The sequence below is a fragment of the Rattus norvegicus genome, chromosome 12 (genome assembly GCF_036323735.1).
Source record: "Rattus norvegicus strain BN/NHsdMcwi chromosome 12, GRCr8, whole genome shotgun sequence".
Classification (NCBI taxonomy): domain Eukaryota; kingdom Metazoa; phylum Chordata; class Mammalia; order Rodentia; family Muridae; genus Rattus; species Rattus norvegicus.
Genome location: NC_086030.1, coordinates 32,215,453 through 32,230,953, shown reverse-complemented (window position 1 = coordinate 32,230,953; position 15,501 = coordinate 32,215,453). Strand labels below are relative to the sequence as shown.

At 45.7% G+C, this 15,501-nt stretch overlaps 1 protein-coding gene across 3 annotated transcripts in view; it reads left to right on the top strand.

Annotated features, from left to right (window-relative positions):
- Tpst1 (tyrosylprotein sulfotransferase 1) overlaps window positions 1-15,501 on the top strand; it is a 66,791-nt gene that overhangs the window by 16,525 nt on the left and 34,765 nt on the right. For all 3 annotated transcript variants that reach the window (XM_063271164.1, XM_006249234.4, NM_001011903.2), the window contains one exon: window positions 12,193-13,138. In XM_063271164.1, coding sequence (XP_063127234.1) covers window positions 12,294-13,138 — 845 coding nt within the window. In that variant the 5' untranslated portion in view covers window positions 12,193-12,293. The remainder of the gene's footprint in view (window positions 1-12,192; window positions 13,139-15,501) is intronic.

The window sequence follows — 15,501 nt, the reverse complement described above, 5'->3', positions numbered from 1 at the left end:
TGTAAAGGCAGAAGTTCGAGGGCCACATGAAACTCCGTCTTAGGGGTTGGGGATCTAGCTCAGTGGTAGAGCGCTTGCCTAGGAAGCGCAAGGCCCTGGGTTCAGTCCCCAGCTCCGAAAAATAGAAAAGAAAAAAAAAAAAAAAAAAGAAACTCCGTCTTAGAAAAGAAGAAGGTCCTTCCACCCTTGACATGCTTGGCTCTGGCGGCGCCGTGAAGGAGAGCCTGCAAGTGTGTGTGCTTCACTTCCTGCGGACACTATGAAAGGGTTTATCGTTGCTCTTCTGTGGATTAGAGAACTATGACTCAGTGCTTTGTCTAATGCCGGATGACTAAGAAGAAGCCCGATTCAGACAGAGCCCAGCTCTCCCATCTCTGGTAATCAACTGGGCTTCTGCTAGGTCAACTCAGTGCCTTCTTTTCTCCTTTTCCTTGTCGAGATTCATTCTAAAACGTACCGAGTTGGTAGAAAAGGTATAATCTTGATTGAGTGACTGAATGGAAATAAACAGATGGAACACATTTCCGTGTGTGCGTGTGTGAGTGTGTGCGTGTGTGGTGTGGTGTGTGTGTGTATGTGTGTGTTGCTTGTCATGGGTTACAGCCGGTTGCAAACATGAACTTGAAGAATCCAGAAGAACATATCAGCAAAATCAGACAGCATGTCTGTGCGCACGCAGTACTGTGGAGGCCGGGACAAGTCTGTAGAGTAAGTTCTTTCTCTTTCACACTGGTTCTGGAAACAGAACTCAGGTCTCAGGCTTGCATCATCGGCCAGCAGGTGCCCTCACCCACTCCACTGCACCGTCTTGCTGGCCTCATCTTGGCTTCTTGACATATGTCTTAGATGTTCAACAACAGATGGCTATGTCGAGCCTTCTGTGATCCTCACTGAATTTCAGCAAGTGAGCTTACCAGTCTCATGTCAAATGTCCTCCTCCACATACCTGCCCTCCAGTGGTTGTGACACAGCTCCCAGACATTGTTTCGCTTAAAGAACTTGAGTTTTTAGCTTGTGTTCCCTCTCACCTCCCAAAATGTATCCTAGGTTTTAAGGCCTGTTCTTCATGCTTGACCTTTGCTCTTTGTTCCTTGTCTTTGGGTCCAGAGCCAGGCCCCAGAGTGTTCTATCCATGAGTTCTGATTGCTCTGATGTAGTACAGGACTTGCAGTAGCTCACTGGGTAGGATTTGAAGTTGCTGATGAATGACGAAGTCGTTCGAGGTTAACCGCTAGACACATCCATTGGTGAATCCAGTCATGACCTACAGTGAGTTTTCTTTATGCTTGGGAGCTAGAAGTGAAAGCAGGAACTACCATGGAGTGGACGTTACCTGGCAGGATGGCGTTGGCTTTGCCATATTGATTGAGTGGGGAGTTCATGATTAACCATGAGGAGCTAGCTGATGGTTAACAAAGGGGTGAGCAGTTCATGATTAACCATAAGGAGAAAAGGCTTAGGGGCTTGGTTCATTTTTTATTTTATCTTTACCCGACACATTTCCCAAGCATCGTTTTGGATCTGGAACGTGGGTGGCTACTTTCCTGATTGTAATGGCAGGGTGTAAGAGCTCTGCCCATGAGCATGTAACTGGGCCTGTGTGTGTGCAGTGAGTCCTGGCACCGGCTAACGAACCACCAACCCGTACCTGTGTTTGTTGACTGATTTTTTTTTTCCATTACAATGTTTCGAGATTCATTTTTTTTAAATTTTTTTTATTTATTCATTTATTATATAAGTACACTGTAGCTGTCTTCAGTCACACCAGAAGAGGACATCAGATCCCATTACAGATGGTTGTGAGCCACCATGTGGTTGCTGGGAATTGAACTCAGGACCTCTGGAAGAGCAGTCGGGTGCTCTTAACCGCTGAGCCATCTCTCCAGCCCCTCATTTTTGTTTTAGTCTTCGAGATTATAATGTAATTGTATCATTCCGTCTCATTCAAATTCATGGCCTCTTTTTCTTTTTCTTTTTTCCTTTTTCTTTTTGGAGCTGGGGACCGAACCCAGGGCCTTCCGCTTGCTAGGCAAGCGCTCTACCACTGAGCTAAATCCCCAACCCCCTCTTTTTCTTTTTTAACTTACTTTTATTTTATGTACATTGTGTTTTGCCTGTGTGTGTGAGGGTGTCAGGTCTTGGAGTTACAGACCATTGCGAGCTACTTTATGGGTGCAGGGAATTGAACCCTGGTCTTCTGGAATAACATTCTGTGATCTTAACTGCTAAGCCATCTCTCTAGCTCTGGTCTCTTTTTAATTGTTGATATATATACATATGTATATATATCATATATTGATATATATATATCCACACATACACACATATATGTATATATGCAAATAAGTTTCTAAATATAAACATAACACACTCAACCCATATACGGCTGAGCATTTGGTATTGGATAACCAATTGGTGTATTCTTCAGTAGAGAAGACTACTTCTCCTGCTGTCAGCATTCCTTGGTTGGTTGGTATAGGGAGCAGAGGAATCCATGAGCTAGTGAAGTCCTCTGTGGGTGTATGTTGTCCGGGCACAGCCATGTCCACTCCAGGACCTACTGGAAAATGTCAAAAGTGTCCTCTAGTCCACATATGGATGTTGACAGCAAGTGCAGGAAATTCTTTCCTCAAATATTCATTTACAGCCTGAAGTCTGCTCCCCTACAGAGACCTTTCCCGGTGAGTGACCGGTAAGTCACAAACTCTGTCTCCTGGGTCATCTGTGTGTCATAGCCCTGCTTCCTTGTTCCGTTGTATGCAGTAATCCCTCTCCCCTGGTCAACTCTGTCAAACATGCTGAGCCCGGGATACTACAGTTTCTCCATCTGGAAGCTCAGTCCACACAGTCCCAGCTTTTGTCTGTGTCTGTCGATCTCCATCCCTTCATTGCAGCCTCCGGTCAGGTCTGTCCCTGGAGTTCTCGGTCTAGGGTTGAGGCCTCCGGAGCATTCCTTCATCCATATTAATTTATCTGCAGATGTCATCCATGTTCACATCACGGTCAGGCAGCCATGTTGGTGCGACTTCATGGGGGTAGCTTCTCTTGAATGTCTAGGAGAGGAACTCTCACAGCACCTTCCTGATTCTCTCTCTTTTTTAAGTTATTTATTTATTTTTATTTATATCAGTTCACTGTAGCTGTCTTCAAACACTCACCAGAAGAGTGCATTAGATCCCATTACATAGTTGTGAGCCATGTTGCTGGGAGTTGAACTCAGGACCTCTGGAAGGGCAGTCAATGCTCTTTTTTTTTTTTTTTCTTTTTTTCAGAGCTGGGGACCGAACCCAGGGCCTTACAGTTGCTAGGCAAGCGCTCTACCACTGAGCTAAATCCCCAACCCCTAGTCAGTGCTCTTAACCACTGAGCCATCTCTCCAGCCCCTCCTCTGGTCTCACAATGTCCCTGCCCCCTTTTCTGCACTTCTCTTTGAGCCCTAGGTCCAAGAGTTGTACTGAAAATACGAGATTAGTTTTTATGTCATACTTATGCGTGTTTTGCTTGCATGTATGTCTGTACCACATGAGTTCCTGGGGCCACTGAAGCCAGAAGAGGAAGTCAGATCCCCTGGAGTGTAGTTATAGACCATTGTGAGCTGCCATGCTCCAGGATTTGAACTTGGGTTCTCCAGAGGAGCAGTCAGTGTTTTTTTTTTTTTTGTTTTTTTTTTTGTTTTTTTTTTTGGTTCTTTTTTCCGGAGCTGGGGACCGAACCCAGGGCCTTGTGCCTCCTAGGCAAGCGCTCTACCGCTGAGCTAAATCCCCAGCCCCGCAGTCAGTGCTCTTAACTGCTTAGCCATCTCTCCAGCCCCACCAGCATCACCCCCCCACTCCTAGTCAACAAAACAACTACAGAATCCATACCAGGCTCAGCACTCATGTTACGTGGCTATAGGAGAGGTGAATGGGCTGTACCATGGCGTGCATGTAGATGTTAGACAACAGCTTGCAGGAATTGCTTCTCTTCCATTTTATGTGAGTTTGGGGAATTGAATTTAGGCCATCGGGTTGGCAGCAGGCATCTTTACTCAGGGAGTCACCTTGCTGGCCAGTCATTGCTGTTGTCATTTTATATTATTTACATATTTATTTGAGACAGGATCTCACTAGGTAGCCCAGGCTGTCCCGCTCTGTAGATCAGGCTGGCCTTGAACTCAGAGAGATCCACCTGCTGGATGTGCTATGATTAAACGTGTGTGCTACCACAGCTGGCAAGTCGTTTTTACTATTCATTAATTTGTTTGTTTATTTATTCATTCACTCATTCATTCATTCTATAAGTGTGGGTGTTTCGTCTGTTTGTCTGTGTATCACATGCACACAGTGCCCACAGAGGTGAGAAGAGGGGTTGGATCTCCTGAGGCTGGTGTTACAGACAGTTGTGAGCCATCAGGTGGGTGCTTGAAACCAGTTCCTCTGAAGAGCAGCCAGTGCTCTTAACCTGAGCCATCTCTCCAGCTCAGTGCTGCTTTTAATAGCGGAATTACTTCGTAAAGTGTGCAGAGATTTTGGGGAGTGCTTGCCTCACACTCAAAGCCCTTTATTTGCTCTCTGACACTGCCTGGACAGTGAAGAGGACGAGAGGGAGAGAGAGATTGTGATTCTCCAAGTCCAAAAGCTCTCTGCTCCTTCTAAGGTGCCGCTGTCACTTGGCCTGCTGAGACAGTGGAACAGTGGAGCAGCTCTGTTCATAGCGTCGAAAGCTATGTTTTACACTGCCGCGCTTCTTTCTCTTTCCCTTGAGGCTAAAAATGAAATGAAACATCCTGGTTCTGTTCTGGTTCTATTGAGCCTTATCTCTGCAAAGACCCCAGTTGAGAAAATACTGCTACTACCTTTTTTTTTTTTTTTTAAAGATGTGATGGAGCCAGGAAGAGGCCTCTGGGCATGCGTCACACAATTGTCCATGCACACATATGCAGTGGTAAGGGACATGATCAGGTCAGCATTTCCTGAAGTGTTTTTTTTTTTTTTCTGTTTGACCTCCCTAGCCTTTCCTGGTTTCATTGGTATCTCTGTATCTCGTTCTTCTGTTTTTCCCATCAGCCTTTTAACTCCTTCTCCACTGAGCCCTTCTTCCCACCAAGCCCTCCCACTTCCATGTCTTTTCCCCTTTTTGGTCTCTCTGTCTCTGTCTCTCTCTGTCTCTCTGTCTCTGTCTCTCTCTGTCTCTCTCTGTCTCTCTCTGTCTCTCTGTCTCTGTCTCTCTCTGTCTCTCTGTCTCTGTCTCTCTCTGTCTCTCTCTCTCTCTGTGTGTATCTTTGCTGTCTTCTGTGTGTGTTTCGAGTTGGCATGTGTGTTGCTGTGAGTATGTGTGTAGACCGCTGCATTCCTGGACTCTCCGTGTCTTTCTCAGTCTCTGCCCACTTTATTGAGGTAAGGTTTCTCACTGAACCAGGACTGTTTTAGCTGGTCTCTTTTTTCTTCTTCTTTTTTTCGGAGCTGGGGACCGAATCCAGGGCCTTGCGCTTGCGAGGCAAGCGCTCTACCACTGAGCTAAATCTCCAACCCCTGTTTTAGCTGGTCTTAACTGGCCAGCTTGCTCAGAGAAATTCCTTTCTCTGTTTCCCAAGTGCTTCAACAACAGGCAGCTACCATGGCTGCCCAACTTTTATGTGGGTTCTAGGGATCCAAACTCTGGTTCTCACAGTTGCTTGGCAAGTGCTTTGTCCTTTGAACCATATCCCCACCCTGTGCTTTCTTCTTAAAGGGCTGTTTGCCAAGGGTTTGAGAAGAACCACAGCGAGGTGTGAGTAGAGACCTCAGGTTTAACACCGTCTCTTATCCAGAGAAAGGAGCTGCCTAATGGGTCCCTTCGGAAGCTTGCTGGAGGTGCAGTACCCAGTGAGAGCTGGCCCTCTGCTAAGTCTGGTGTGGTAGATGCACAGCGTAGACAGTCTTTGGGCTTTAGGGATTGAAGATCATTTGGAATACATACAGTCTATAAGATAAACTGCAGAGGGACGTTGGAGGAATTGGCGAGACCTAAAGAAGTGCTGAGGATAACAGACTGCTTGAGCCTCAGCCTGTTCATCTGTGAAATGGGCCAACCCAGAAGCCCCTTATAGCAGGGATGCAGGAGGATTTGTGTGAGCTTCCAATTTGAGAGCCATCCAAAGAGGAAGTTGATCTTTGTAAATTAGTGGAAAGTAAGGAAGGAGAAAGGAAGGCGAAGCCAAAGACCCCATCTTGGATTTTTAGCTGGCCAGCATGCCCAGGTGGTCTGTCTGTTGTTAACTAGGGACATGTGGTTGGTTAGAGGTGCAGAAGTCCCAGGTAGAGTCAGAAGGATCTGTGTTCTAAGAGTACCTCAACATGCTCAGAACTGGTAATGGAGATGTTTCAGTGGAGAGTTAGTAATGGAATTAGATACCATAGACATCAGTCATGCTAACATTTTCTTTTTTATATATATTTATTGTATTTACATGAGTACACTGTAGCTGTCTTCAGACACACCAGAAGAGGGCATCGGATCCCATTACAGATGGTTGTGAGAACATTTTCTTTTCTTTTTGAGCTGTAGTCTCCAGTTCAGGTTGGTCCCAAATTCCGTATGTAGCTTAGGATGACTTTAAATTCCTCCTCTTCCTGCTGGGCCTTCTAAGCACTGGGATAGTAGGGATGCACACCCTGTTAATTTTTTGTGTGTGTGTGTCAAGACAGGGTTTCCCAGTGTAACCCTGACTATCCCAGAACTCTCAGTAGACCAGGCTGACCTCCAATTCAGAGATCCACTTGCCTGTACCTCCCGAGTGCTGGGATTAAAGGCGTGTGCCACCATGCCCAGTGTACCTTGTTAATTTTTGTTAGGGGTACACTTTTTATTTTTGATTTCAGAAGGGTAGCTAGTTATTTGTTTTTTGTTTTACAACTGAGTGGAGTTTTTTTTCCTCCTGGGGATGGAAAGCAAGGCCTTGTGTGTACTAGACAAACACTACCACTGAGTCACACCCCGCCTTTAGCTGGCTTTCACCGTAATGCTAAGGCAGTTTTAAAAGACATTCAGTCATCTGTCACCTATTGAATCCTGACATCTGTCAAAAGTTAGCAAGTTAAATGTAATTTAAGATACGAACAGTGTAAGTTTTAATCAGAAAGCCTTGCTAGTTCAGAAGAATCCGTTACTGTTTTACTCCTCAGGTCTCCTGTAGCCTGCTCTAAAACAAATAGAATGTTAGAAAACCACTCCTGTGACAATCCGAAGAGAAAGCAACCATTATTAGAGCCCCTAAAAGCTCTGCTCTGTTTCACTGAGTGAACTGAGTGTGCTTTGTCCAGATTTCAATTATTTTGAAATGTTCACCGACGAGTTTATAAAAGAGACAACATGAAAGCTTTCTCCTCCGGATCATTTTCCTGTCAGTATCAGTAAAATTTACCACATTCATTGCCACTGAACCCACTGCGCTGAGCGCTGTTTGGTCAGAAGCATTATGTAGCGATTGAACCATTTAGGGGTGTGGCCCCTGACCTAGATCCACCCTTTTGTTTCTCTGAGAGCCATTGTGCTTTCCCTCCTATTTTCCTTCATTAAAAAGAAGAAAGTGGGAGCTGTAGAGATGACTCAGGAGTCAAGAGCACATTTTGCGCCCATGTTAGACAGCTCTCACAGCTGCCTGAAACTCCGGCTCCAGAGGATCCAGCACCCTTATCCCGACTCCACCAGCACCCGCACTCCTGTGCACACACAATGTACATAGTTAGTAATAAAGACAGTCTTTAAGCGGAGAAACAAAACTTACGTATAGCAAGACTGACCTTTCCCCACACCGTTCTTTGACTTATTTTGTTGTTATTGTTTGAAATGGAGTGTCGTGTAGCCAAGACTGGCTGGCTTTTTTTTTTTTTTTTTTTTTTTTTTGGTTCTTTTTTTTCGGAGCTGGGGACCGAACCCAGGCCCTTGCGCTCTACCACTGAGCTAAATCCCCAGCCCCAAGGCTGGCTTTTAACTCCCGATCCTCCTGTCTTCACCTAAGAGCAGGGATTACCAGGCCTGTGCCACCGTGTTGGATTTATGTGGTGCTAGGCATGAACCCTAGGTGCTAGGGTGTCATGCATGGTAGGCAAGCACTCTGCCAGTTCTTGTCTGTGCAGTGACATGTGGGTGTGCATGTGTAGGGAGGCCATACGACTCCCTCCAGTTTCATTCCTCTGGTGCCATCCACCTTTTATCTGCCAAGCAGGTTAGGGAAGTGAGCTGTCTCTACCTCCCTGTGCTGGGATTTCACACAGAAGCACATTGTGCCCCGCTTTTTAAATGTGCGTCTGTGCATGTGTGTGCACGTGTGTATGTGTAAACAAGTGTCAGTGGAGGTCAAAGAAAACATTGGAAGTCAGTCCTGTTTCTACTCTGGCTTCAAGGCCTGCACGGCAGGTGCTTTACCTTCTTAGCTACTTCTTCAAAGCACTTTGCCCACTGAACTTCTGTCTTTAAGTCAGTCTTCCCATTAGTCATTTTAGGTTGATACCGTTCTGATATCTTTATAGTTCTGAAACTTCAAAGTGTGAGCCCTCCAACTTTATTCTTTGTTTGTCAAGGTTGTTTTGGCTACAATGAGATTTTACAAACCTAAATTTGATCAAGTGACTTCTTGCCTAAAACGTTTTAAATCGTCCTGTTTAATTCTGTCACACAATTCCCACCCCTAGCTTGCCCTGCAAGGTTTGTCGTCCAGCCCTGACTGGCTTCATCTCATTTCTCCTCTTGTTCCCTGCCTTCCTGACTTCTTGATAGCGTTCAAACGCCTTCTCAATATGGGCTCCTGTGCTCGGCACACCCTTCACTTGACACTGCCTAACTCCCACTCACTATTCAAATCTTAGCCCGAGTGCCACTTTCAAAGGAGGACTGATTCGAGGGATGGCTTTAGTAATGTACTTGCCTAGCAAGCACAAGGAATTTGAACCCCAGAACAAAGTGTGGTGATGCCTGCTTGTAATCCCAGTGCTAGAAAGGTAGAGACCGGTCTGGGCCTCAGGGCTCATCTGCCCGCCAGCAAGGCATGCATGGTGCAGTCCTGGCCAGTGGGAATCCCTGTCTCAAAAGAGGTGGGTGGTGTTTCTGAGGAGGACACTCAAGGTTGACTTGATCTTTACATTCAGGCATATATACTCCCATACATCTCTCACACGCACGCACGCACGCACGCACGCACACACACACGACAGATAGACAGACAGACAGCTGTGCAGACAGATAGGCAGACAGACACAGATAGAGACAGAGGAGGAGGTAGGAATCAGGGACTGGATGTATGGTGAAGAGTATTTGCTGTTGCTCTTCCAGATGACTCACGTTTGGTTCCTAGCACCCACTTCAGGTGGCTCACAACGGCCTGTAACTACTCTAGTCCAGTGACTCCAACACCCTCCATCTGTCTGTCTGTCCGTCCATCCCTCCCTCCCTCAGTTGAGGCATCTGGTGCTGCCAGCTAGTTATTTGGCCCTTTGGTTCTTCGTATTTTTATTAGGTGTCCTGCTGAATTATTTCCTGAATGTTTAAAATGTTAAGCTATGTCCTGTGTCCACTGTCATTTGTGCGAAACAGAGCCTTAGCTCTGTAGACAGCCCTGCCCCAGCTCTGTAGACAGCTCCCCTGCCCCCGCCGGCTCTACAAATTGCCCTACCCAGTCTAGTTTGGGAAGGTCCCCCTCCTCCTTACAATGTAGTTCTAATTTCATCAACCAGAATGTCCTAAGGTTAGATCTAATTGTATTTTTTGTTAGACTGTCTTTTCACCATTGTTCTTTCTTCCCGCTCCACTCCCTTTTCAGTTGAGTCCTAGGATAGCATCTTAAGTGTGTCTTCCATATAATGGATACCATTCCGTATTAAGACTTTTTAATGCTGTACTGCTACCAATTATCTTAATTGATGCTTCGTCTTTGTAGTCCTTTTATTAAGGCAATCTTTTCATCTCGACCGATTCTTCAGGATTCTTGACTGAAGTTCTGTGCAGTGCCTGACAGAATAGCGTGAGCTCAGATGCATCAAATGTGAATAAACAAATCCTAGGTCTCCGTTGGTGTGGCTCATTGAGACTATTAAAATATTTTTTAGTTATGTATTCATATTTAGAAAACGGCTGTGTTGAGGTATGCTTCATATGCCACAATCCTCCCCCATTGTTAGTGTATGATTCAGTGGTTTTATTAGATTTTACAGTTGTGCAACTCTGACGACACTCGAGTCAAAGTTCTCATCTGCTCTGGAAAGTGCCACACCGCTGTCGGCAGTCTGTTCTCTGTCTCCGTGTGCTCGCCTGTGTGGATATACTGTGTCTCTCTGTGAGGTTGTAACTTTGCAGATAGTTGTATGACAGCTGTACTATGCACTTATGAGGCTTTGAAGCAGACCTGTATTTTTGTAAAGTATATGTGCTCTTGTGATTGCTTTCCGTTCTAAGCATGGTTTCTGTTGGTCACCTCTCTGGGTGGCTCAGCACTCAATAGTTGCTTGGCTTAGACAGCTGAGCCCTGAGCTCCTCTACCAGTAGATCCGGCCAGGAGCCATGGAGCCGTTCAGGCTGTTTGTATGTCTACCTCTTCTTTTGCGTTCCCTTCCTTTCCCGTTCCCATTCTCCTTTCCTTTTCCCCTTTCTCTTTTTCCCTTTCCTTCTGTAATTTCTTCAGGCAGGGCATCACACTAATCTAGCCTGAGCTCTAGAGCTCAGTATATAGCCTAGGCTAGTGCCAAACGCCCAGCATCCTACATGCTTCATGGTCTAAGTACTGGGATGGTGAATCTGAACCATACAAGCTTCTCCTGGACCCTTAGTGCCTGAGTCATCCAGCCAGGACCGCGGCGGCTTCAGCCTGCTACAGTTGCTCACTTCCTTGTTGAGCTTGACAGCGTTCTTGGGCGTGTGTCTTGTTCGCCATCTCACATTCAGCAAGCTCCCCACCACTGGAGAGCGGAAGTTGCCAGTACTTTCTGTGCTGTCCTGCGTGCTCTTCTGACCAGTTTCTACCCTCGTCAGTTGTAAATGTTCTTAGGTTGTTCTATTCCCTGACTGACTTCCAGAGCACTGAAAGGCCCACTTGATAATCAGCTTTAAAATAGTGGTTTTGGGAGGTGGGAGATTGGCTACGTTGTCACTAGGCCAGAGCTGGAAGTCATGACTCTCGGATAAAGATTTATTTATTTATTTATTTATTTTTTATCTTGTGCATATGGATGCGTGTATATATGTGTATATACATGTGCCTGAGGACATCAGATTCCCTGGACCTGGAGTTACAGATGATCATTAGCCACCATGTGGGTGCTGGGAATTGGACCCAGGTCCTTTGCAAGAGCAGCAGGAGCTGAGCCATCTCCCCAGCCCGTCAGAATGTATTCTTTCTCTAGTATGTCTGATCATTTCTCCTTATAGACCTCTTTACTGTTTTAGTTCGTGTCCTGCTGGGAAACAGAGCCGGCAAGGCCACATACAGAGAGGAGGACATGGGACAGGATAGCTTAGGGGACACATCACACAGACATGTGGGACGTGGGACAGCCAGGAGATTGATTTTAAGGAAATGGCTCAGTGGTTGTGGGACTGCAAGTTTAAACTCCAGAGGACAGTTAGGCACATATGAGTTGTGCTCTGGGCTCTACGTAGGTAATTTGTCTCCATTGTAGAATATGGAGCTCATGATGGGGGCGGGCGATGCAGTTTGAATACAGGTGATCAACATTGGATTAGACTCCAATATTTAATACATGTTGTAATGTATTAAATGTTTGCTGAATTTGCTGTTAAAACATTTTGTTTTCCCATTCTGAGTCAGACACCTAGCTTCAGGTTTCTTAAATCGAAAAAAATGCTGTTTCTAAGTATAAACAATTTTTGTTTGTTTGTTTGGGGGGTGGGCTTCTTTTCTAGAGGTTAAACCTAGGTCTTCATGCAGGTGAGCACTCCGCCATTAAGCTGTATTCCTGGCATCGTTTTATCAGTCTGGCCTTGGAGGTACTCTGCAGTGCAGTCTGCTTACTTACAATGCAGTCTGCTTGCCTCCACCTCCTGAGTAGCTGGTTCTAGGCCCACACCACTGTGCTCGACTGGCTTGTTCTCGCTCATATTTGTGGCTGTTATATTCCTAGGACTGTAGAGCATCCAGACTGCTTCCGTGGCTGTCTGGCTATAAGCACTGATGGCGGTTTGGAGACAGTTGTAATGTGATGGCGATCTTTGCTTTCCCACCAGATGCTGCTCATCTTTCTGCAGTAGGATCTCCATGGCCTGAACATTTCCTGACAGTAATTTTGAGCAAAATATCCGTTTAGTAAGAAGATAACCACATCAAGATGGTTGGAAAGCTGAAGCAGAACTTGCTCTTGGCGTGCCTGGTGATTAGTTCTGTGACCGTGTTTTACCTGGGCCAGCATGCCATGGAGTGCCATCACCGAATAGAGGAACGTAGCCAGCCAGCCAGACTGGAGAACCCCAAGGCGACTGTGCGAACTGGTCTGGACATCAAAGCCAACAAAACGTTCACCTATCACAAAAATATGCCTTTAATATTCATCGGAGGTGTGCCTCGGAGCGGAACCACACTCATGAGGGCTATGCTGGATGCACACCCTGACATCCGCTGTGGAGAGGAAACCAGGGTCATCCCTCGAATCCTGGCCCTGAAGCAGATGTGGTCTCGATCCAGTAAAGAGAAGATCCGCCTGGATGAGGCTGGCGTCACAGATGAAGTGCTGGATTCTGCCATGCAAGCCTTCCTTCTGGAGGTGATCGTGAAACATGGGGAGCCAGCACCTTATTTATGTAACAAAGATCCCTTTGCCCTGAAATCCTTGACTTACCTTGCTAGGTTATTCCCCAATGCCAAATTTCTCCTGATGGTCCGAGATGGCCGGGCGTCAGTACACTCAATGATTTCTCGGAAAGTTACCATAGCTGGGTTTGACCTGAACAGCTACCGGGACTGTCTGACCAAGTGGAACCGGGCCATAGAGACCATGTACAACCAGTGTATGGAAGTTGGCTATAAGAAATGCATGTTGGTCCACTATGAACAGCTGGTCTTACACCCTGAACGGTGGATGAGGACGCTCTTAAAGTTCCTCCATATTCCATGGAACCATTCAGTTTTACACCACGAAGAGATGATCGGGAAAGCTGGGGGCGTTTCTCTGTCAAAGTGAGTAAACGTAGTCTGTCTTCCTTCCTTCCTTCCTTCCTTCCTTCCTTCCTTCCTTCCTTCCTTGTGTTCAGCTGATAAAGATATGGACCTGTGCCACTTATGGTGGAACCTGCCAGCACTTGGGAGCAGACTTCTGAGAGTTCAAGATCAACCAGGTCTATGAAATGTTGACAGTCAGGGCCACACAGAGACCTTGTCTCAAAAAAGAAGAGAAAAGATATCCACAGATGTGTGTTTGTGTTTGTTTTTCATTGGTGAGGTTTCTTTTGTCCTTTCACTACCAGTTCATTTCCTGTGTAGTTTCATTTACGTGTGTGTGTGTGTGTGTGTGTGTGTGTGTGTGTGTGTGTGTGTAATTGTGTTTGTTTGATCAGTCCAAACCCAATTTCTGTGCAGTGAAAGCTTTGCTCTCTGACCTGGACTTCCATGTCCATCATTCAGATTCAGTGACTTCTGATTTCTAGGTACATTTGCAGATTAGAACAATTGGCCTTTTTGTAGTTTATATCAGGAAGTATGTCTACCATGTGTGCATGCATTTAGTGAGTTTAGAGCATTTAGTTCTCTCTCTCTCTCTATCTCTTTCTCTCTCTCTCTCACACAGACACACACACACACACGAACAGACGCTCTCAAAGCTACCAGGCTATTGTCAGAATCTCTTGTTAGCTGAAGATGACTTTGAACTTCCGGTCCTCTTGCCCCTACCATCTGCTGTACCCACCAGGCCCAGCTCATGCAGTGCTGGGGATAGACCTCAGGGTTTCATGTATGCTAGGCTAGCCCTTTACTGGGTCACATCAGCAGGCTAACTTTAGAAAACGTTATGTAGAGGACAAGAACATCGTTCCCTCTTTCAGGGAAGAGAATGGTAAGCCACAGAAAGACCGAAGCTAGGGTTAGAGTCCAGAGCTTGCCCTGTGGACTCCTGTGTTTTGCTAAGAGCTTATGCTCCATACCTTGCGTCTTGGGCCATGTGAAGGGTACGTTGAGTTTTTATGAAAGGCTACAAACTTTGGGCACCTAGGTTATATGAGAAGTTTATTAGGTTCAGCGTGCATAGTGCAGTGACTTTGGTAGTTTGTGAAATGTCAGTGTCTGTTTCCTTTCTCCTGAACTAGCTGATGACCTGATTTTCCTGCAGTGCACATGGAGTTGCTGTTAAATTCAGAAAGTAAATTGCTAATACTTGAAACTTCACTTTTATTCATGTATATTCCCCCTGTTTAAACAACTCCCTTAGACCCCCTCACCCACGCTCGCTGCGTGGGTCTTTCTGAGTGCTCTTCCCTGTCCCTTAATTATGCTTAAGCCTGTATTATTTTTTATCTTGTTTTGTTTCTTGAAACAGGGTTTCTTTGTATAACCCTGGCTGTCCTAGAACTTGCTTTATAGACCAGGCTGGCCTCGAAATCACAGAGATCTGCCTACCTCTGCCTCTTGATTCCTGGAATTAAAGGCATTCACTACCATGACCAGCATATTAAACTATTTTTTTTTTAAAATAAAACTCCAACTCTGCTTCATTGGGAAAAAAAGGAAAGCCATGCCCCACCCTTTTGTGCCAGCTTGCGTCTATTAAGGAAGCTTCCTGGGTTGTTTTTTTTCCCAGTGTCTATAGTTTATACATGGGTGGTTCAGTTGTAGACTCACCTGTCGGGGCCCTGAGTTATGTGGTAAAAATGGATTTTTCACATAGATGATTGAAAGGAACAGCTGGGTGCTTATACCCACCTGCCTTTCAGCCACTGATTATTTACAGGTGATTAATCATCATCTAGGTTACGTTGACTGACTCAGAGGAAGTTATAACTCTAGTTGCCGTCATCAGTTTATTGTCCCTTCCAGATAATAGACTAAGTGATTTTTAAAATGGTTTGAAGGCAAGGTCTCAGTAGCTCAGTGGGGATGGTCATGAACTCCCGATCCTTCTGTACTGAGCACACAAGTGTGTACTACCTTGTGTCCTGGGGGATTCTGCACACATGGATTCAGCGAACCATGGACTAGAAGTATTTGGAAAAAGTTATACTGAACCACAGACCCTTTCTTGTTACCGTTCTTTGAACTGTGTAATGTGAATGTGTAGTGCATAAATGGAGCAGGCAGCTCTGTTTTACAAGTGGGGTTTTGCACTGAATGGAGAGGAGGGTTTGAGCGCCCATTAAATTGTATTGAGTGTTGTATATGAGAGGACACGAATGCGTTCTGTGGAAAAGCTTGCTGTGCCATTTAGTCTGGGTCTTTAGTGTGTGTAGATTTTATCTGAGGAGGGTCAGAAAGTACTTCCTCCTAACATGTAAGGCCGGCTGACTGTATTTCCTTCCTTATGTGTGTGTGTGTTGGCCTAGAGACTCTAG